We start from the raw sequence: 24,204 nt of genomic DNA on the forward strand, positions 1-24,204 counted from the left end.
TGAACTGTTGGTTGAACAAAGTAATGAACTGGAAGATGTTACCATGAGTTCTGGGGATGTACAACAGGTCACCTATAGATTAATATGGAAGAATATCTGAAAATGGGAAATAAACAAATATGTCGGATTTGTTCTGTTTGTTTTGAGTTTTTTGAATATTTCCTCTAATCCCTCTTAAACCCATGAAGAAGCTGAGAAGAGGACAGAACACAAAGCACCAAAATCAACTCGTGCTCCAGTCTGACATTATGACATTATTATGGTAATTAAGAGGTGAATCCACTGAGCTGATCTGCCCACAGAGGGCTGCGCGACAGAAACACAGATCGTTAACATTCCTGGAAATGTATGTTAAATGATCCTAATTATCCCAGTCTAGCCCGAAGAAGATTCAAAGCTGTTGTTTAAGCATTGGGAGTACAGGCACGGTGTTGGGCTGTTCTGAACGGTTACAGTCCGTAAGTCTCTCAAACAGTCTGAAGCTCTGTTAGTGCTTCTGTCATTGAATTACAGGAGTTTAAACACACTGAATTATTTATTTATCTGATGACCTGTAACTGCCCCTATTAGCTGCAAAACACAATGGGTCCACATCATATAGTTTACGTGGTCCAAGTTTAAATTTATTACTAATATCACTGAAAATGGACACTTAAAGTGGTTTCCTTTGGAGCTGGATGTGTTTTAAGATGGTGTATATGTTTGTATTACAGTATCATGCTGGATATTTGTAAGTATGCACACATGTTTCTCCTTGTACTGCTCTTTAAAATGAACATTGTTGAAAAAAATTTAATATAAACTTCCACTAGATTCAGGAAAACCCTTAAGCTGAGTTGAGCAATGCGGGACACAAGCGTCTGATCCTTCAGTCGTCTTTATTGCTAAAGAAATTCAAGATGGAGTTGACATTTAGAAAAACTTTTCTGCGGCGTGTGCAGTCGAATCAACAGCACAGAGCTCGGGGATTGAGGTTGGCACGGTGACCCACCCGGTCACCCATCATCACGCCATCATCATCAACAGATGGCACTCTGCAGATGGCACTGGGTGCCGTTGAAGGGCACTGAGGGGATAACGGGCGAACCGGTGAGCGGGACGCCGAGCTGAGTCTGTAGAACAAAGAGTGGCCTTAAACACCACCAGGAACATGAAGCAGCAAAGTGATGTGTTTATTTATTGTGCACATAAATGAAGTTTGGTGAGAATACTCCTCCTCTGGCTTCCACACTCTGTTTTTTAGGAAGTGTGTCACCCAAAGCTCTTGTTGTCGCTCCACTTGACTTCTTTCCTGCCGTAGATACAAAAAAAAACAGGTCTCTTCCTGTGCAAAAGTTAGGAATTAGGAATCTTACGTATTTAAATAGCGTTTTTACATCACGAAAAACAAAACAGCACATAAATTATTATAATTTTTTACAATTATTCTTTCATTTTTGTTCGCTTGAAACATCTGGAGGGCCGAATTGAACCGAGCAGCGGGCTAATCTTGCCAAAAGCAACTTGAGCACAAGAGGATAAACTGAACTTCGAGCCAGATCATACATCTGATTTGTGTGTCTGTTCATAGTGAAGAAAGATAATCACGGTATTTATCTCCGTGGCCACAAGTCTGACTGACTAACAGGGTTAATGACATGATTTCCCACTCTCTCTCTCTCTCTTTGTGTGTGTGTGTTATCAGCAGCACTGCCGGCCCAAACATCTGGGAGTCTTGAGAGAAAACATTTCTGGAATACTTACTTACTCTTGGACAAACAATTTCATGGAGGAGTGAGCTCCCAGCGTCGGCAGCTCGCTGCAAAATTACCCACCTAATAGCTTTTGACTGAAAACATTACTGTCAAATAAATGGAAATGTGTGAACGCAAGAGTGGCCATTACATTAAGTTTAACTCCAATTTCCGGTCACGTGTGAAGCTCATTTTTACAAGTCAGTGTTTTCGAACGTGTTGTGGGTTACAAAACATATGATATGGGCATCGCCACCAAGCTTTCAGACAGTTTGATGAATCTAAACGTCGGATAAACACTTGGTAAGGAGTCTGAGCACGCTTGCGGGAGAATCCACGACTGGAACGTTAAATGGGATTTGGTTAAAAGCAGCGTTTGTGTTGGCACGGAGGGAAAAAACACTCAGCGACAACCCTCATGCCCCCTCATTCTGTTTCTCCTCCTCGAGAGCAGACAGAAATATGCTAAATATGCAGCCGTGTGACCTGAGATCACAGATCAGGGTTTATTTTTAGGAGAGGTGACTCACTCCATCTAGATTTTATCATTTACTGTAACAGAGACAATTGCTTAAAAGAAAAGTTTGCAAGAAAATCCAGGCGGGGATGACTGCAGTTTGAGTCAGTGGGGACTTTTCCTAGCTGCTCTTTCACGGGAAGGACGACCTCCAGGTGACCAGAACAGACATTATAAGCCAAACCATGGTGTTTCCTTAACCCTCACCAAGTGGTTTTTGTGCCCTCACCGGAGCTTAAGCACAGCCTTGTGACAGAACCGAAGCAAACGCAAAGTAACAATGTAAAGAAACACTCATTTTGATCTGTGGTTTTGATGATTCGGTTGCGCGTGTCCCACTCCTCAAGTTTAAATCTGGCTACTTTATACAAATCAGGGGTGTCCGGTGCGATGTAACTCCCCTAAAAATCTCCTGGAACAACTATAAAAACTAAATGTTGTCAAGATAAAATGATATTTCAGCAACTGCACGGCTTATTCCTTGCAGTTTTTCCTTCTATCAGGTGCAGCCAGTAAGATTTTTTTGTGGTTGTCGTAGGGTGCAGCAGGGTTTGGTCAAAGCCTTGCATCAAACTTTTAGGGATGTGACTTTGGGGATTTTTTAGCAATAAAATCGTTAACTGCTTCTCTGGCTCCCTGGTGTGTTTCCGCATTTTTTAGTCCCCTTGACATGAAGTTTCATAGTCCACAAAACATTTCTGGAGCTTCACAGCGAAACAGCCTTGCAGCATTCTCCTAAACCACTGAAGTCGATGGGGACTTGTTTTAAAACATAAAAAATGAGTAGATAATGGCTGAATTTAAATTTTTGGACCTGTTCCTTTAATGCCTGCTCCCCCCTCTCACCAATGTGGGGGATGTGGATGGGTGTCACATCTTTTAGACCTAAACGGCAACATGTATTTAGAGAAAAAAATTACACATCGATGATAAACTTGCCTGAAAGTCAGAGCACCCCTGGGAGCAATAGACTCCAGACGAATCCACCAGCATACGGCTCACACACCCTTCAGCTCAGGTAACTTATAGTGTTATTATCCTCGCATGAAATTAGGTTTCTGACAGTATAGCGGGTTTAAATCACAGCGTGGGGAGAAACCTGCTCGTACAGTGAGTGCACCAGGACTGAATATCACAGTTATTACAGAGGAGCTTTGCATCAGCTTCAGCAGCGACCTGCAGTTTGTTCCATTCATTATGTTTCATCTAAGCTCATTACAGAGGAGAGCTGCAGAGCGGAGACAAACGCTGCTGACTATGTGACCTGAACATTGATACTTCACTCTTATGATCTGTATGTTGGTGATTTCTTAGCCGTTTTCACACAGTCTTCCTCAGCAGATGCTCGATTGACTGTGAAGCGTAGCAGTATTTCAGGAACCGCTCATGAGTGTCGGCTTAAAAGTTTGATTCTGTCATTTGTTGACACCTCGTAAAACTTCCAGGGCCCCTCCAATCGTCAAAGACTTCTCTTCTGATCACCCCACGTTCAAAAAAAACTGTCTTTAGTTGCAGAGCACTTTTTAAAAAATCAACGAACTGTACGAGGGGTGAAAGTAAGTTCATAGCCTGAGGTAGAAGGAGGAGAGTTATGCAGCTCTCATTCCACGCACGTCTAGTTAAACTGTCTAAGTGATTACGCAGAAAGTCTGAAGTTAATAACTTTTGCGGTAACCCTGCTTCAGGTTGTTGATCCACACTGTCTGAGAAAATGGGCAACGTGCTGACGGACTTCTACACAAATGACGTTAAAGCTTAAACAAAGGTGACATGCGAGTGACATCTACATTTCCATGGAAATGCATGGGGTATGACTAATAACTGGAAAACAATCAGTCACGTCAGCTGGTTCCTATGAAACCTAGTTTACCACTCCAGCGAGCAGCCCGACCCTCAGTCAACACGTCCTTTACTGAACCATTCATACAACAAATTAAATGAAATTTGAAATGAACTCAAGTAAAAAGACGAAATAAAAAATGTAATAAGAGGAAAATCATGCCGACAGCTTCCCTACGAGCTGCAGACTTTCCTCTCTGCTCCAGTTTGGTCTTGATTTGAATTTTCTTTGCATTTTAATCAATTTTGTTGTAGAATAACAACATTTCTCTGAGAAAAACAAGTAATTTGAGCATTTTAAAGTGTATTTCTTTCAACTTTAAAGAAGCAATATGTAAGAATATTAAAGTTAATCTAAAGTTAAACTAAAGTTATCAACATTTATGATATAATGACGTTTGCGGAGATATATAATTAAGTTAGCATGCCAAAGCTAACACTGACACTCCCCTCCACAGCTCCCAGGCCGAACCGCTAGCTGCACGGCTAACTAAGCTAACTAAGGGCAGCTACAGTTAGCAGCAGATAGCGATTACGCTGGTGGTGTGTCTTCCTCTACTTGTTTGGAGTATGGATTCTTACATATTGCACCTTTAAACATACGGCCCATGTCTGTGAACTAATCTCTGACTATTTCTTGATTTTGTTGTTTGCACTCTGTGACCCTCCATGAAAAATCCTTTTAAAAATGACATAAATAGCTGACCCATAGATGTGTGTTATTTGTCAAGGACACTTTGAAAGGCCTGGATGGAAAAATGTTTCTATCATAAAAAAACTGAATGTGAAAATAAAAGCAATGCATTACTGTGTTTGTCGCTCGGAGAAGGTGTGCATGACATTTCAACTTTTGTAACTTCACATTTCTCAGCCGCAGCATCATAAGTGCAATAAATACTCTTGTCAGTCTTCTTACATCGTCCTCGACCCTTCCCATTAGCTGGAATCAAGCGAGCACATCAGCGAGCGCGACGCCGAGACGAACAAGGAGGCTCCGGGGCCGGTTTGAATGAGTCATCCGACGCCTCAGGGAGTCAGTCTGTGAGATCTGCGTGGGAGAGCTCAGTCTTCGACTCTTCTGCAGAGATGTTGCACTCCAAGTGTGCAATTATCAAAAGCCTATTGAAGAGTAGAAATCAGTGACATTGTGCTGTCTGTGTAAGTCAGAGTCGTGGAGGTGCACAGAGTCTGTTATAAACACACACTGTGGCTGATGGAATAAATTTACCACTGAATGCTGCGTTCAAGGTCTTTGACTCAACGAGTTCCAGTGTTATTACGAACATTTTGAAAGGATTCGCTCTGAAATAACATAACGAGTTTCCACAGAGAGAGAACACCGTCACATTGTGCACTTTACAAGGACACCGTGCTTATCAAACACCCTGTTGGGCTGCAAAATAACCATTATTTCTTTCAGGAATATTAATAAATGCATTTCACAGTTGTCAGGGGCCATAAAACATGTGTTAATACACCTTATTTGTATGTGCACTTTTACAAAACTGAGTGCCTCGTCCAAAAACAACAAATTAATATATAACAAGTTGAACAAAAGACTTTGTAATAATGTAAAATAAATCAAAATGTTGTCAGTCCATCCCTGTTTTTCAAGTCCCGACACATAGCTTTGTCTGACACTCATTAATAACAATAATATACTGACAAAATTGATTTCATCCTATCATATTTATCATTTTTATGGTGTCATAATATAGTTTAATAATATTAATGAGTGTGTAGTGAGGACTGGGTGCCAGAAAATTCCTTTTAATAGAAATCAGATATCAGATTGAGACTTTTATGCAAATATTATTCGTATCGGTGACTTTCACTTTTACAAAACTGATATTTTAGCTTGATTACTTTACTTACAGGTACTTTTCACGACACTGTGTTTGGGAGTTAATCTATAACGATGCAAAACTTTGGTATTAAAAGTAATAGTAACTAAAGATATCAGATAAATGTAGTGGAGGGGAAAAGTACAATATTTGTCTCTGGAGTTTAGAAGTATAGCATAAAAGTAACATAAAATGCAAATAAAGTAAAGTAAAAGTACCTCAAAATTATAGTCAAGTCACATGAGTAAATGTACTTAGTTACTTTCCACCTCTGAATATTCCTGTGGTTACTATATATATATTTTAATCTTATAAAAGGAGTGATTTTGTGGCTTTAGTGACAAAACTGTGATTCTATTATTATAGTACTTAAGGGAGGGATGGTATTTATATATTTTAATCTTTTATAGTGTCATAATATAGTTTAATGAATGTATTACCTGCAAGTAAAAGTACAAAATATTAAATATAATACATTTTGTATGTAAAACACTGATATTAAAAGTTATCAGATGAATGTAATGGAGTAAAAAAATACAGTATATCCCTCCAAAACGAGGTACTATATAAGATAAGATGATATAAAAGTAATTTTCCTTGTGAGAATATAAAATAAAGCGCCATAACAAGCCCCTGAGGGGACATTAAAGGACCATTGCAGTGATTTTACTCCCCCGGCTGAGCTCCGCAGCAGCCTCGGCTCCGCTCGGCTCCGCTCGGCTCCGCTCGGCTCCGCTCGGCTCCGCTCGGCTCCGCTCGGCTCCGCTCGGGTGTTGTCGGGCTCGGCCGGCGTGTGTCGGAGGGCAGAGCGAGCGCAGCAGCGGCTCTCGGCGCTCGGGATCAACCGCCATTCATCCGAGCGGACCGCGGGCACACCTGGTCGGAGCGAGGAGAGAAGTGTGGAGACCGAAACAGGTGAGTCCCCACATCCGTTCACACCTTTTCCCCCTCTCTTTTTTCATCGACTTGTGCACACTTTTAGCTACTTTTACCCGGAGAGTTGCAACTTTTTAAGGCATTTTTTTTTAAGCTAGCAGCAAAGTTTAAGAACCTGTCATTAGCCGTTGACGTTGTGTACGTACACAGCCGTGGCGTAGGTAAAGCAGCTCATAGGTATTTTAAAAAAAAAAAAAAACAGCCAGAAAAGATTGACTAAAGTGTATTTTTTCATTCGGCTGACTTTATTTTCCTCCTACCTGTCAACAGCACCCGTGTTAATCACTTGAGGAATGCGGTGCCATTAGTACGGGAGCCGAGAGCCGACAAGTCCACTTCGCATTTTAAGTTCATTTAAATCAACTCGAGGGGGACTTTATAAAAAAAAAAAAAAGGGATCATCATGGCTACAGGAGGGTTTAAGCCAAACGCCACGACGGACTTTTTGGAGGAGTGGAAGGCGAAACGGGAGAAAATGAGAGCCAAAATGTTGGGGGACATTGCCGCGGCGACCGGGGCTCCCTTGGGTGCCAGCAACGCAAACAGCACCACCCGCCACGCAGCTGGTGCCGCTGCCGGTGCTGGTGCTGCTCCTCCACCGGGCACCGAGCTCGCCAACAACGGCAACCCGGACCGGAGCGTCCCAACTGGGAACTGCCTCCCCTCCTCCTACTCTGTGGCTCGGTCCTCCTCCGGCTCAGCTTTGAAGAGACCGGAGGAGGAAACGCACCACCCGCACCACCCGCACCCGCACCACCACCAGCACCAACCCGCCGCTTCGCCCACTTCCAACCTGAAGAAAACTCCGCCTCAGCCGGAGAAAGCTCCGTGCGCCACACCGGACTCCAGCCCCATGGCGTGCAACGACAGCGACAAGGAGAGCCCGTCACCCGGCAAGGTGAAGGAGAAGAACAGCAGCGGTCCGAGCGCCAGGAAGGGGAAAGGACAGATCGAGAAGAGGAAGCTGAGGGAAAAGAGGAGATCAACAGGTGTTGTCAGCATACCATCCAATGAGGTGAGGTAACTTTTTTTTTTTGTGTGTGTGTGTGTAAAAAATCTCCTGCATCTTATTTTGCCTGTCATCTCCACAGGGAAGTCAGAGGTCAGGTACACAACAGGTATCTCAGCAGGAGAGAGGGGTTGTTTATTCTGTATGAGCCGTGTTGTGTTAGAGGAGGCTGTCAAAACTATTACAAACACAACAGTGACAAGTGTGTGTTTTTTTTTCTTTCTCTTGGCTGCATGAAAAGTCAGAACACCTCAGAAGTTTTTTTAATTTCATTCTGGCCAAATAAATCCATTATGATAACCAAAAAGTCCGAAACCCAACTTTAGGGCTCCACCTAGTGAGTTGTTTGGTTGATAAAGTGTGAGATAAATGGTGAATTTTGACTATCAAAGTAATTCATTTAACAGTTGACGACTAATTAATTAATTGTTTAAAGTCAACTTTGTGTTGTCACAAAGAAGGGACAAATGAGCCCATTGTTGTGCCTTCAAGTTGCTTTGTTTTGTCTAACCAAGAGTCCGAAACCCAAATCTACGGCTGCAACTAACGATTACATCATTGTCAGTTCATCTGTTGATTATTTTCTCGATTTACCGATTAGCGTGTGGTCCATAAAGAGTCGGAAAATGTTCAAATATGTCAATCAGTGACGTCCTCAAATATCTTGCTTGGTTCGTTGACAATAGTTGACAAATACTTGATTAATCGTGGCAACTCTTTTGGCTAACCAAGAGTCCAAAACCCAAATGTAAGGCTACAGCTAACAGTTATTTTCATTGTCGATCAATTTGTCGATTATTTTCGCAATTAATCGATTCGTTTTTTTGTCTACAAGGTGTCAGAAAACCGCAGACGATATTCACACGTATGAAGCTGTAATCAGAAGTCTTACTTCTTTTCTTTATTTTTTAGTTATCAGAATAAATGCCAATTAATGTAATAGCTGACAACTAATCAATTAATTGTCGCAACTCTGCTATATATTGTCAAAAGAAGGGACAAGTTAGCCTGTTATGATGTCTTTGAGTTGCTTGTTTTGTCCAACCAACAGCCAAAACTCAAATGTTTCCACTTTCCAGCAATATAAAACAGATAAAAGCGGCGAATCCTCACATTTGGGAAGCTGAAACTAGTGAGTGCTTGGCTTATTTTACGTGATAAATGACTATTATTAAATGTCAAAATAGATGATGTTTAGTTTTCTGCCAATTAATGGACTAATGAGTTCTTGAGCGCTAAATAAATGCATCAAAAACTTAACACAAACCTAGCAAATATAACAGGTATTTCCAGTATAATAAATGTCACGGGAAACACAAGTAAAATAGGACTTTTACACATAACTGAGATGACATCTAAGATTAAATTGAGCTAATATTTAAAGAAGCTTAAATAGCTGCCGGTCACCAGTGATTTATCCAATTTATCCTCCATTTACTGGCTCTCATTTGGCATATTTGTTCTGCAGTTTGTTATAACTTACATCAGCTGACATGTATGCATACCATACAGTACGTTTGAGATTCGGTAACAGCTGATAAGATTGGCCCGCTTGATGTATTAGTCAGGCTGTAATCTAGAAGAAAATTGGCTTGCATTGCTCTCGAGTACAGATAATTGTTCACATAGTTATCAGGCGGGGCTATAAAACCACAGCCGGCATGCGTTCATGTAAGGTTAAGTCAATGAAGAAACTAATAAAGAAGCTCCTTCTTTTATCCTGTTGGCCAGCAGTGAACCAGGTTTCTATTATATCACCTTATCTAAACACAGAAGGACTTATAGGGTCAGGTGAGGTCTTATCATCGGTGTAAGGTGATGAGTTATTCCTGCATTTTAGTGTTTTATTTGATGTATTTATATGATATTCTAGGCTTAGTTTGTACTGCTGTAGTTTGGCTTTTTTTTTCTCTTTTGTAACTTTTATGTTTCTTGGCTTTCTTTCTTTCTAACATCTTGGGACCATGTTCGAAAAATGTTCTCGCTTTAACACATCCATAAATATTTCAGATTGAAGAAAAGCACTTGTTTTCCAAAAGTCTCCAGATTCCTCCTGTCGTACATTTGTCTGGTGTAATCGACCCTGCGCAGCGAGAGAAATGTAAGCGGCGAAGGAGGGACGGAGGGGTTGTCAGCTGGTGGTGGTGGTGGTGGTGGTGGAGGTGTGTGTGTGTGTGTTGGGCTGTTCATTGTTATTGAATTTAAATCATGTCACACTCTTGCCTAATTCCTGTGGTTTAGACACATGCAGGAACTCTGATATGACGCCGTGCCAGCCAGCAAGAACTCCTGGCCCATTCTTTGATTATATACACTCACACACTCGCTCTAAAACGCAATAAGATTGGACAAAAAATGTTGGAATAAATGTTTTCATTAAGGTGGTGGTGTGATGCTTTTGATTGGATATCCAGCCTGAGCTCGGTGCCCTCGGGGCAGCACAACTTGGAGTTTGACCAGTTCATCAGTTGGCGCTCCACATCCTGTTATTAGGCGCTCAGCAGTGCCGAGCAAAGCCGTTTGAAAACTGGTCACATGCCAGGCTGTAATACTGGGCTTCAGCACTGCGGGCTGTGCCAGATATGTTAGATCGAGCCCATAGGCAGCTGATTATGTAGTAAAAGTGGGCGAACAGACTTTCATAGGGGGAGTTGGGAGGTAATCTGAAGTAGTGAGCTGATTTCTGTGAGTGAGGTAGGGCATTGGAAGTCTGATCCCATCAGAAGTGGTCTAAGTACAGTCTGTAGAAATGAAATGTCCACTATAGTATCACGGTTACAGTATGATCAGGCTTTTTGATATCAAGATACACGGGTAGAAAGCTTTCTGATCATTAATTGCCGTGTTGGCAGGTGCCTTCACATGTTGAGTTATATAATGATCAGTGAAATAAAAAGTAAGTAATAAAATAATTTTAAAAAAATGACATTCTGAAAGGAAAGTGAAGTCTGACACAAGTAACTTTGTCAGATTTTACTGTGCAGAGCCACCAGCTGCATGGAGCACTTTAAACAGACAACAACATTTAAGTTTGGCTTGGCGTGAAGTTACACATGGAAGTAATGTTAGTGACAGCTAATGTGACCTACTGCTGGTGATGTTTGTCATTTTAATGGACAGAACCGAGAGCCAGCACCGGCTTAAATGTGAGAAGCTGCTACGTGAATGCTTGGCGAATGAGATGGAAAGACTCTGAATCAGACTCATTTTAACTGATACAGATCTTATAAATTTTGCCTGCATCAGCCTTGATATCGATCTTTTAGGATCGGTTTGGGACGTCTCTGTTGGTAACACAGATGTTAGATTTTATTGCTCTCATCTTCCATTACTGATGCTTTGATGGAGAGCAGTTGAATGCGGTCCCGACAGCCAGAAACTAAACTGGGTTAACGACATGCTTGTGCCAACACAGACGATCGAAAACCTGGAAAATATTAGCATAATGTGTGTTTACCAGGAAACTTCTAAGCTTGTGTCATGTTTTATGATCAAAACCGAGATAAGACTCATAACCAGGATACTAGTGTGCATGTAAACGTGCTCAGTGACAGACTTTATTCATAGATAACATCTTGACTTGGTGCTTTAACAGTCCTGTGGATGTCGTGCTTTATCTCTCAGATCTGCAAAACTTTTCGATTTCAGAGAGAAACATAAAAATGCGAAACCAGGCAGCACAGCAGATGTTTATTCCTTTTGTCGGATGTTTCCCTTCCTCCTCCTGTTGCATATGAAGATGACCAAACTATGCAAATGAAGACTCTCTCACACAAACTCCCTTTGTGATGTGAATATGAGTGGACAGGTGTGAATAGAGATGCCTGGGATTATCTCCCCGTCCGTTCTGTGCTGCATAATAGCTGGTGAGCGGGATCTCAGAGCATCAGGGGAACCCAATCTTCTGCCTGTTGAGGCTATAATGGCGTGATAAAAGCTCCATGCTTTACTGGAGAAAAGACACTTCTGCACAGCATCAATCAATAGCACCTCCTGCACTCCAGGAAGGTGTCCCCTTTCTCTCGCCCTGTTCGCTGCCTCAGACTGGAGGGCATTGTTGCTGCCGCTGACCTTTGACCTGCTCACGACATGCTTATGCAACAGAGGAATGTGGAAACGCGTGAGTGTGTGTGTGGAGCATCTCTGTGAGGGTCTCTCATCTGAAAATGTTTTGGGTTGTGATGTAAGCATGTTTCCCGTCGGACACACCGCATGCGGTCTGATGGTGTTGATTCATGTCGCTCACTGTGCAGCTTTTTATGACCTTGGTGAGTTATGAGGCTTTGGTCAGACTTTCCAGCCAGCTAGTGGGAATTTTTGTTTCATGTGGCGGACGGCTGGATCTGCCCCACAGAGGCTGCTGCTGCTGGGGGAGTGTGGAGCCCGACAGGCCCCTCGCAGCTATTTGTCTGCAGCGTCACTGACGAGGTCAACAGGTTTAACAGGCGATACAGTGCTGAGCGCTCAGCAGTTAACACTCTGGTGATGGGAGGATATGGCAGACAAGAGGAGTCTTTGTTTTAACTGATCTTTTGTAAATCAAGGGGTTTGTTAATATGTTTTATACATATCTTAACTTCTTAAACATCTGTTGGGCAGACATACAGTGCTTTTCAAAATGTATACATTCACTGGGCAACATATGAAAACCGTCCTCCACTTTGAGTAGGAGCTTTTACCATCTAGCAGACAATATAGCGTACCAAAACACTGACGCAATTAATTAATTAATTAATATCCTGAACAGTAAAGACATAGCCTGAGCCCTCAACCTGACTATGTCAAACAATTTGCTATTATTACATCTATTATTTCATGGCAGTGTAATATAAACGTGTGTGTGGCAGTGGGTCTCATATCAAATGAGGCTCTTTGCATGGTTGACTCTGTCATCTGCTCTCTTTAATACTGCTTGCACTGTCATTAATTAGCAAATGCCTTAAATTCAAACACCCCTGTCTTTGTTAGTGCCCAAATTAATTTCTGCTCCATTTTATTCTGCGCTGAAGTTCAGTGAAGGGTGAAGCCGTACTGTATGTTTGGAGAAGGGCCATGCTGCGAGCAGAGTTCGGACATCATTATGCAGTGGCAGAAAATTGCATGGTTTGACACTGGTTTAATATTAAGTGAGTGAGTTGTTTTACTCGTGGGCAGACTAATATTTCCTTCCTCTTTAGCTCTAATCCGTCGATCTGATGCCGTCTGACAGCATAATGGTCACTCACCTAGTCAGGGGTCACTTTAATGGGAACTGAAGTTCACGTAACATTCCTGCAAACTGAACAAAACCACGTGCCACGGCCAATTACAGGGGTGCTGTGCTTTTTATGAAGTGTTGAGGGACCCCCAGGTGCCTGTGTGGAGACGGGCCGAGCTGGTAATGACTTCACCACAGAAACAACAAGCAACCCTTTCCTCCTTCTTTCCTCCTTCTTTGGAATTCCCTTAAATTTCACAGAGCAGCTCAACTGGGACTTTTTCCCTGTTAGTCACCCTTTTCAAACATTCCTAGTGACAGTGGCCTTCATAAACAATCCAGAGTTCATTCCAATAAGTCAACCAAACAAAATGTCCTTCTTGGGAACCGGTGCTTCTGGCTCGGGAAGCTTCACTTTGAGAAACACGTGTTTTAATTAAAGAGTTTAGCATTCCTGTTGTTCAACCAACAAGTGAAAAGAAGGAAACAAAACACCCGGCCTAAATAGCTCCTTGCTTACCTAAGTCCATGATTAAATCCCTATGGTATTTACTGTGATGATGTGCCCTTGTTTGGAGAAGGTTTTAACAGCAAGTGAAACGCGATCCATACTATGCAAATTAACATTCTTGCATTCTTGTGCACACCTGTGGTTTGAGAGCCTATTTATATTTGATAAACAAAGAACTGTACGGATTTAGGAGTGTAGCCATTCAGAAAAGGTGTTTTTTCCATAGTACAGTGAATGCAAATTTCACTTTTTATGGATGTGGCTTCACAGCACTGCACTGTTAAACAAAAGGTTGGCATCTTACCCATTTAACCTAAAAACTGCACCAATATACAACGTTTAAACACCTTAAAAAAGCTATTAAAACAGAAAAAAATCTGGACTAATGAGGCAAAGGACCAAATATATTGGTAGGCTATTCAGAAATTACTGTTAAAGCTTGATGAGCGGCAGCTATAAAGGCCTCGCATGACACCAAGTCATTTCTCTCAAATCTGTGGTTTCTTGTCAGTGTCTTGAGACTCGATACTTCTCGGTACTACTCATGACTGAAATGTGTTTGTGGCACAGATGATCAAAAACTCTCAAGTACCAAAAGTTGATACCTAAGGCAAAGTCAGATTCAAAGTATTGTTTACGTCTTCTTGGATCAAACTTTTGTTTTCAGAGTTTCATCTACAGCTGCTTTCATTTTGGAAACATCAATCATGTGTGAGGTTTGGAACAAAAGTGGTTTGTCTTCCATCAGAGACTTTTCCTACTGTTTATGCAGTGGTAGCTGTCACTTTAAAATCTGCGGTTGTGTTGTAGCTGATTGTGGGCAATGTTGCAAATCGGTAAGCAGGACTCTTTTATGGTTGTACTGGATTGATTTGGTTGATTTTTGCACTCATGAAATGAAATACCCTTATTCGTAAACTATTTAACTCTCAAAAGACATTTCTGTGCCGTCATTTTACGTATCCATTGTTTCTCAATTGATTTTTCCAGAAGATTTATATCAGTATTTCAAATGTGGTGATTGTGTTTTTTGTCTATACTTGTATCACACTTAAAGTAAGGTATCAAAAAACCTTACATACGGTATTGTATCGGCTCTAGCAATGAACATTTTCAGAAGATAAACAACTCATTTGTGGTTGGGTGAAACCAGTGTACGTACAGTTTCAGAAGCCTTGGTGTTACAGTGACATTAGGTGTATTTACTGTATTGTGGCACAACTTGTCCTTTCTGATATTTACCGTTGTAGTCGTGCTGTTATTTGCGCACAAAGTTCAAAGTCTCTATTCAGGTCACTGCTCTTCGGTTATGGCTGTTAAGAATCTTTGTACTGTAGATTATCACTGAAGAACAACGTCCCCCCTGCTGCACGTCATGCACAAGAATGCACAGTCATGCAAAACCTGCACTACCCTCGAGCACTGATGCCTAATGCACACATCTCATGAAGGAGTGAGACGGAGCCTGATGGTTGGCCTGCAGGCAGACTTCCACTCTCCAGCTTTAACACAGCTCAACAGTTATGAGCTCTCAGATCTCAGTGAGCCTTATCCCAAAACTCTGAGGGTAATATAGTCAGGATGTACGACCACTGAGAGCTTCTGGTGAGACATTACTCACCTCTTTGCCACTGCGTGAGTGACATGATTGCTGTGTTTGTGGCTAATCTTTAACTTCAGAGTGTGTACACATCCAGGACGTACAAGTTTGGCAGTATTGTTGCAATGCTGTCAAGTTTAAATCCTAAAATAAGACCCTAAATAGAGCAGAAATGATTGATCCTGTGGAATTTGCATCAGTCAGATGATGTAAAGACAACGTTGAATAAACTGGTTAAACCCAGCGTGCAACATAACCCATGTAAATATTTAACCAAATCCACTTTGACTGTTTTCTCTGCAGGCGCAAAACAATGTCAGAGTGAATAGCCTCGTCCTCGTCTGACCCTGGACTCAGGCCATTGTTTGAAAGTTCAAGTCAAATCTTCTTCACTCAGAAATTTTACACCTCTTATTCAAGTTCATTTACACTTTTTTTCAGAGCCGCCGTCGTAATTCTCTCTCTCTTTCTCATATTTTCCACCTCTCATTACCAGGATTCACGCTGAGAACAATAACGCGATCTGGTGTGTGTTGTGGTAACTGACACGCAGCTTATAGAAATTTACTGTCTGGAATTTTAATCCTAATAGTTTATGGAGGCATGAGGAGATAAGCGATAATCGGTTTCATGCCCCTGCTTTTTGGAAACAAATCTTACCCCCGTCGTGTGGTTGTTGGAGAACTTTCTGTACTTAGCTGCTAGGCGTCTTGCTAGTTTGACAGCTCGCAGACACACACAAACACACACACACACACCGCAGGGGGTGTTAAGAAAGAATGTTGTGGATTAGAGGAGTGTATGTTGTGACTTTGTGTGTCTGTAATGTGTAACCTATTAGTCGGACATTCCTGTGTGTTTGCTGACGACTGTGGGGAATTTGTGAGTCAGCTGTAATCAGGCCACTCTGCATGATTAGGCATTTGGGAGCCTGTCTGTTTGTATTCATTAAAGTAGAATTACTCCTTTTTTCCCACTCTATTCTATTTTAAATTCTGGTTTTCCTGTTTCTCACTCCTCCGAACACTGTCATTTGTGCTCTGCAGGAGGAGAACGATTCAGATTTTTGACCATAGGGACATTTTTGAAGTAGGAAATAACCAAATCCTCCCGCTAAAATGACAAAAGAGAGAAATTAGAATGTGCTTTGCTTGTTTCTACTTATGCTACAGTTGCAATACCTTTTAAACACAGATAATCATGAAATTGTTTCTAAAGTAACAGTCCAAAATTAACTTGGGAAATAATTGCCCCTTTCAACAAGAAAAAGAAATAAGACTAGCAGTACAACATTGTGAAAAATGTAAAAATGTTCGGTAAATTCAGTAAATTTTGTGTCTTACAGCAATTAAAGCACAGTTATTGCAACTGCTGAAAATACAAAATATTGACAATGCTAACCTACAAACACATGAAAACTGTGTTTAGGTACACACTTTCAAAATTTGCTTTTCTGTTCTGGGTTTTTTTTTTTCTTAGCATAGGCTTAAAGCTTCAAACTGGCCTGTAATTGTAGCACCTCCATCAGGTCAGTCTGTTTTAAAATGCCAGAATACAAAGCCAAAATGCATCTCAAAATCTCACTAATTATGTCCCAATTATCTCTTTACATTTAACACATTTTGACCATCAGGAATGGGCCGTTTGAAATCAGCAGCCACTGTCGCTCTGCTCGCTCTGCTCGCTCTGCCGTTTTCCTGCATGAGGGACAATAAGCCTCAGTTATATTTGTATGAGTGAATGCACACCAACAGACTGATTTTGTCTGGAGTCTTAACAGGTTTCACGCACTGCCTTTGTGAGTTATGTCACCATGGATCTCGCTCTAACCATTTCCTACTGATAAGCATCGCTGCAATCAGACATTCTGGTTTTACATGTGTAGTCCAACCTGTAATCCAGGAAATGGGAACAAACATAATTTCCTTTTGTTTCATTAAAGAGAGAAAGTGAAATGCTCGGATGGAGGAATGTTGGCTGAACAGGATGATGTTTTTGAGTCTGGCCGGTGTTTTGTTTGGCGATTGTAATTCTCGTTTCTTCCCACTGGGGAACTTAATTTTCATAAACACAAACTGAACTGCAAGAAAAAAACTTCAATTCTCAACTTCGGTGGTGCTCTTGGCACATTTGTTGCCCATGAACGAAAACAAATAGGATTTATTAGAACAAGCCATATGAGGATTTATGTGGTAATTTAGGCTGAAGTGAAAATATTTTCCACACCAGCGGATTGATTTCATTTTCTTCTCTAGACAGACTTGCCTCAATGTTAGAGTGATGCAGAGGATCTTACCCCCATGGCTGTTTGAGAAATTGCACAAAGACCACAGAGAAGTCGCACTTCAAAAGGACACAGTATTGAAAACACAGCTCAGTGAAACAGCCCAGGAATGCAGTTGAACCCTCGAAATCGAATAAATATGTGGCTCTAAACTGCCAAACGCGCGAAGCCTTGATCTTTAAGCCTTTCTTCCCAACAAAGGAGCCAGAAACCTGCTCGAGTTGAGAGAGGGGCCTACCTGTTATCAAGCCCATGCCTTGAAGCTCGAGTGTCTTTGTGTTCATGTACTCCTGCACGAGTATGTGTTGTGTTTACCAAGGCAGTGTGCCACTCCAACACACAACATACAGCAATGGAGGCATACAGCTCTCTTTTTCTGGAATTGGGAAATTGCTCCCGTTGCTTTGTTTTGACTCTCTTGGATAACAAAATTGTGTAGATGTACACACACAGTCTTTTACTTCTGTGGTAACATTTCTGCACTTTTTAGTACAGTTTCACTTATCCCTACAGGGACAAATGTATGTGGCAGCTTGAAATACTGGACATCACAGAATAATCTTCAAAAATAAAAGAAAAAAGAACAATAAAACAAACGTATTGAATAGCTGTACTGTGAGTAATGAATAGATTAGAGCTGCAATGATTAGTTGATTTTGATAATTAATGTTTTCTGTTGTTTTTCAGCCAAAAATGTAAAACATTTTCTGGTTCCAGCCTCTTAAATGTAAAGATTTGCTACTTTTCTTTGTCATTTATGACAATAAATGAAGAATCTTCAATTTTTTGGACAAAGGAAGCTTCATTGTGACACCATAATGTTATGCAAAAACACTTTTCAACAGGATTTCTCAGGAACATTTAGTCGATGCTGAAACGGTGACACTAATCTTTGGTGAGCACCTTTAAACTGTGGCGTTATATTGTATATGGATCTTCTGTCCTGCCTGGTTGGATGTGTGTGAAGCATTCACATTTTACAATTTGTAGCTTCTTTCCAGCAACATCCATAATTGAAGCTTTGTAGTCACACAAGCTCATTGGTTTGGCTGATATTGATCTTCAGTCGATTGTGGTTGCACGATGTGACGAAGCGCCCCATCCGTCCTCGGTACTCCTCTGTAAAAATATAACTTCACTTTGCCAAGAACTACACATGCTACCTTTTATTAAATTCCTCAAAGTGTTCACTACATCTATTTATGAGTCTGGACAGACATGAATGTAAACTTGACTGTTTGGCAGCTGTAATTCTAGTTTACTGGTAGCATGCTCCCTCTAAACATCCATATACTTTTATGAAATGAAAGAACAATAAGCACTACTTTACACAGTAAAATGCTATATATTTAACAAATGGAGCTCTTGTTTGAATTGTCCCCTAGTTAACAAAATAGATCATAAAATGAAAAGCCATCATAATCTGTTTGACTAAAAAAAAAATCAACTATTGATCGATTATGTAATCTTTGCTTTGTGGTAATAAAATCAAAGCAGCACGCAAGGGAAACTACCTGATTTTACACTTAACACCCCTGCTGTACACTTCCCCAGGAACCTTGCATCAATAAAATATATACTGTATATTTTGGTAGATTAAAAAAGTATTAAAATAAAATCTGTGAAAGCATCGAGCAGGTGAATAACAGGACATTTACATTTTACTTTTACACTGTGGAATTAAACACCAACACAAGGCAGCAAGTTCTGGCCACCACCTGCGTTTTCATCTGTTTTTTTATAGTTCCACTAAATTTATATGGAGAAAACCTGACAACCGTTAAATTTACTGTGAAGTCTGAGTGTAATATTTTCTGTCAGAGCATTTCTATTCCCAGCATGTGGTGAGAAGCACCTGATTTAGAACCTGTTGTACTACCTCCTTCCAGTTCTTATCATGATTTTTACTGGCACATCTCCTCTGTTGCATGTATGTAGAACAGCCAAATGAAATGCAGGTCCACTGGCAGCAAAAGCACAGATGGTTGAAGTGCAGATCAAACGGAAAAACCTGAAACATCAGAAATGGAAAATGTGAAAACTTGCATACTAACTTTCGTTTCAGTGGAATTTTGAACACTATCTCAACATGTAGCAGGTTCTACACAAACTTTTGGATGTATTTTTAAGCTAAAGTTGCACAAAAGGAGCTAAAAAGAGGAATTACATGCACTCCAATGGTATTTTGCAGTTTTGAAAGTGAGATATCGTATCATAACTTCGTAAATGAGTCTCCACTCACTATATAATACAGTTTATGAGTGTTAATGATGTAGGGAACAGTAAGTAAGTGAACATGTGGGTGTGATTTCAGTCATGCTTATCAGTGATTTATAGGTGCAGTTGCATTATGACGCCATTCGACTGACATCTGGTGACGTTACATTGAGATATAAATATGTAGAGTAAACATGGTGCTATAGCAACATGGAGACAAATACAACAACAACCAGTGCCAAGATGTCAATCTTGACATTGTTGGCACACCCTGTTAGTCGACACGCATACATTGCAGAGCAAACGGTGTCATGACGATGGGCTTTTCTTTGCGTAGCCTTGTACACCGGCACACTGAACTTCAAATGGGACAGTAACTAGAATGACACAGCAGTCCCCTTTAGTTCAATCAAGTCTAATCCAATATCAAGTAAAACATCTTTAAATCCGCTAGATCTGTATCAACATCAAATTGTACTCACTCATAGATACCAGCCACTTAAATATGCCTCACTTTTCATCAAGATCCATGCATCATTCCCTAAAAAATGTACGAAAATGATAAAAAAAATGCCCTATCATGCAATGTTAAAGACAGTGAGAAAAAATCCTAGATCCATCCCTTTCTGTATCTGGATCAACACCAAAAGTTTCTGGGGCTATTCTGGGCTGAGACCCATCCAAGTTGTGGATGTAAAACCCTTAATTTACACTGAATGTCGGCATTTTAACCTCATAATCATTGTTTCTGATGAAATCCAATATGCTGCACTGCGTTGTCAACACAACAAAAAACAAAACACGTACGCTGTCCTGTAACTAAGACAAATACAATGCTCCACATAGCAAAGATTCTGTTGTGTTGTTGCACCAGCGTGGGCCATCGTGTTTTTGAACAAGTCTTCTCTGACTCATATTAACCTTTGCTGTGGACCGTGTTAACCTCAACCTTCATAATTAGGTCATCAGTGGTTATTGCCACAGATTGTCCTTCACATTGTTTGCAATCCATTTCCAAACAAACTATAGTGTTTACAATTGCAGACAGCGTTGAGACAGGCACACTGATAGTAAATAATACATCTTGTTTGTCTGTTTTTCCTTTTCAAATTGAAACATGTTCAGTATTGCAGATTAAAATATGTTTAATAAACAAGCGCACTGTCTGACCTTACACTGATGGCTTTTGACTGCAATAAATTAGTTGGCTCCTCTGGCCCCCTTTGACCCCGCAGAGGATTAGTGGTTATAGATAATGAATGGACGGCCTGTCATGATCAGAAAGGAAGGTCAAGGCACAGAGCTGGGGCCACGCTTTGATTTGTGTTTACTCTGATCTCTGACCTTCACACATTGGCCCTTTTTTGCTGTTATCGTGCTGATTATTAGTTGTGAGGATTTGAAGACTCATAAATATTCAAATTGTGTTTGGATGGATGGTTGATGCAATGTAAACAAGTGTATTCTGAACCATTGAACAGGTGTGTGTGGGCATGTGCTAGTATGGCTGTGAAAAAATCCACTAGTATTTTTTTTAAATGTTACACTGTGATCACATCAGCTGTCCAGGTGTGTTCAGGGCAGATGGCTGAGGGGAATTTTGTTAATTTATAAAAACTGGAGGGCAATGTAACAGAGCAGCCACAGCAACACCAACAAGTTAGCGGACTGCTGAGTGAGATGTCCTGTTCGTCTATTGAAACACCGTTGATTTATTCCTGAAAGGGGAGGAAATATCCTTGTCGTCTTTATTTGGCTGCTCGTTTGAATGTATAGGAAGGAGGTGTGCTTCGATGGAAAAGGCGAAAAGGTTCGCCATAGAAATGTCAAAATAAAAGTGCAGGTTGTCTTAAAGATTACACTGGATTGTTAATCATTAAATCTAAAAATCGTTCCGGATCAATGGATCATTGCACACCTAAAATGTAGTGCATTACACAACCTGGACCATCCTTTCAATAAAAACATATTTTTAAATATTCAGAGGTTGAAACAACACAAGAACTCCAGCCCTTACCTTTTAAGGTGCTGTGTCTAAACCACCTCACAACGTATCAACAAATCTGCTTTTGCTTTCCGGTACATTCTCAGTAATTGAGAAGAGGTGACCCAAACATGAGCAGCTCGTCTGATCTGCAATATATCGGAAGAGAACTTTCCGTGCAGTGCAGAAGGAGCATGTAATTTCCTCCATGTTTGTTTCCTCAGGGGTCTGTCCACTCACTGCTTGAATTTAGCATCTTTCACGCTTCGTGCTGTAAACAGTCTACTGAGCTGATCACAGCAATGGGATTTTCCAGATCCCAGGGCAGCATGCTTTTTATTTATTCTTTGAATACCTCAGTGTGTGTTTCCTAATATCTTCCCTCACTTAATAGCAAAATGTTGAATAATTGATGCTGCAGCTAGTTGTTTCTTTTTTTTTGTACCTGTTGCTGTCAGGCCACAAGCTGTTTCCAAACTTGTAATTGAATGTTGTGGCGTTTCAGTCATGCCTTCAGGTTCAGAGAAAGAGAAGCCAAGCGGTAATTTTTAGCATAGCGGTGTCTTGTAGCCCTCTCTCCTCTGTGGGTATTAACCTTTGCCTGTGGCGCTGACGGCCTTCTAAAAGATTCATAGCCAATGAAACTTCTCAGTTCAGCGTGACAGATTGGATTTTCATCACAAGCCGCCCTTGTGATCGTATGCTTTTCTTGCTACCGTATGTCCCGAATCCTGCTTTTTCACCACCAGCTCCTTATTTGTATTTTTGTCTGGTTCCTCTCTGTTTGTATTTAATCTTTTTTCGGCAAATTTATCCCGTGGTTGTTTATGGTTTATTTTCTTTTTCCATTTGTTCACTCCTCTCTCTCTCTGCCGTCCTCAGACAACTCATTAGTAAATCAGTCCTCGAGCCTGCATGCATCCATAGTCAATTGTTTGCATTCAAAGATTTCAGGCTGGAAGCTCATAAGTAAACATGAGGTATAGCTGTGTGTGTGGCCTCTGTGCCCTCTCTTTCTTCTCTTTGTCCTTAGCTCTATTTTTTTTCCATCTTACCTTTTTTTCCACTGTTGGTCCAGTAGCTGAATGTGGAGCTGTCCAGGCCAGGATGAATGGCCCGGTGTCACCAGCTCTCTCTGTCCACGGGGCTAGATTTATCTTCCTCACGTCATCCTGAAAGGTTACACAATCAAGTGCAAACTGTTGTCGCCCAAACCATTATCTAGAGAACAGAGGGGGAATGTTGAATGTCCCCCTAGGAATTCTTTAGAGACGTAACTGAATGTAAACAGGGTGCAACAACTTCATGATTCTCACAATGGACACAATTTGACTTTCATATCGCACTAGGCATGATGTTTACATCCACATACACCTGCCATATCGCAAAGTGGAGGCACAGTAGGGAGCATCACCTCGCTAAAGCACTGCATATTGGGCCTTTATATTCTCCTCAAGACATTTTTAACTCTTCTGCTTCCTGGCAGTTCAGCCTTTTGTAAGTTTATGGTTTTTTTTACATCAGAAAGTTGCACACATGGACAAGTTGTAGTCTGTGTGTGATAAAGAGTCACTAAGAAAAGAGCCTTTTTTTTTGTTTCATCCCAGTTCATGTCAAATTCTGTGAAACCACAATGCAGTGAATAAATGCATAACTCCTGCCTTTCCAGGGGTATTTTTTATTCTTCAGTTCTGTCACAATATCAGAATTTCACAATTATCATGGCCAAACGAATTCATAAAAATGCAAGCGATAAAATCTATCTTTAACTTTGTTTAAAGTGTCTTATGTCTCTTTTCTTGGCAAATAAATTACTCAAAATACGAGCGTAGTGACGTGGCGAGAAAGTCTGTGACTGTAATTTAAAAACTGTGTATAAAAAGAACAATTGCTCTCAGCTACTAAATTAATAGTGAAAAGGCAACCAGATGAACTCATAAACACACAGAAGACACACAAGGCTGGTTTTCAGTTGTAGTGAATATCGGGGCACTGTGAAACCCCTAACTAGATTGTCTTGCGATTTATCGATTATCGTGTGATTGCTGTCTCGCGATACTGTCGTCATCACTGACGAGCGCCTCTGTGAGGTATCGTTCATGAGATGCTTGGTCAGAGTGACACAGACAAGTTCTAGGGAGCGCCCTGACCTATAAAGTTACAAATAAGTTTATTCGTGGAGAGAGAGGCTTTATTTTGGTTTGACTCGGGCTCATAAAAGTGGTTCTGAATTAGATTATTGTCATGTGGAAAACTGCTCTTTATGCATTAAATTGTTGGAATTTTGTCTCCTAAACTGTAGTGAACAAACCGTCTGTCCATCAAACATTAGCCTGCGTCATTTGCGATACAGTCCCTTTTGTCATACAGAGCAGTCTGTTGAAGGCTAAAAGTTCCTGTTGTCTTTACTTTGAGGCTTTCATTGTTCGGTGGTTCACTGGCAGATAGACTGTTAAATAATACACTTTTGCTGGTTGCTTTTATGTAGATGACTTGCTTAATCCTTTTGTGTGCCTCCACCCAGACAGAAGCT

At 40.9% G+C, this 24,204-nt stretch overlaps 1 protein-coding gene across 1 annotated transcript in view; it reads left to right on the forward strand.

The window, feature by feature from the left end:
- Positions 1–6,768: 6,768 nt before the first annotated feature.
- Positions 6,769–24,204, forward strand: part of pawr (PRKC, apoptosis, WT1, regulator) — a 66,058-nt gene continuing 48,622 nt past the window's right edge. The window contains exons 1-2 of the mRNA XM_073480397.1: positions 6,769–6,848; positions 7,140–7,884. Coding sequence (XP_073336498.1) covers positions 7,273–7,884 — 612 coding nt within the window. The 5' untranslated portion in view covers positions 6,769–6,848; positions 7,140–7,272. The remainder of the gene's footprint in view (positions 6,849–7,139; positions 7,885–24,204) is intronic.

Source organism: Pagrus major, chromosome 14 (genome assembly GCF_040436345.1).
Source record: "Pagrus major chromosome 14, Pma_NU_1.0".
Taxonomy (NCBI): Eukaryota; Metazoa; Chordata; class Actinopteri; order Spariformes; family Sparidae; genus Pagrus; species Pagrus major.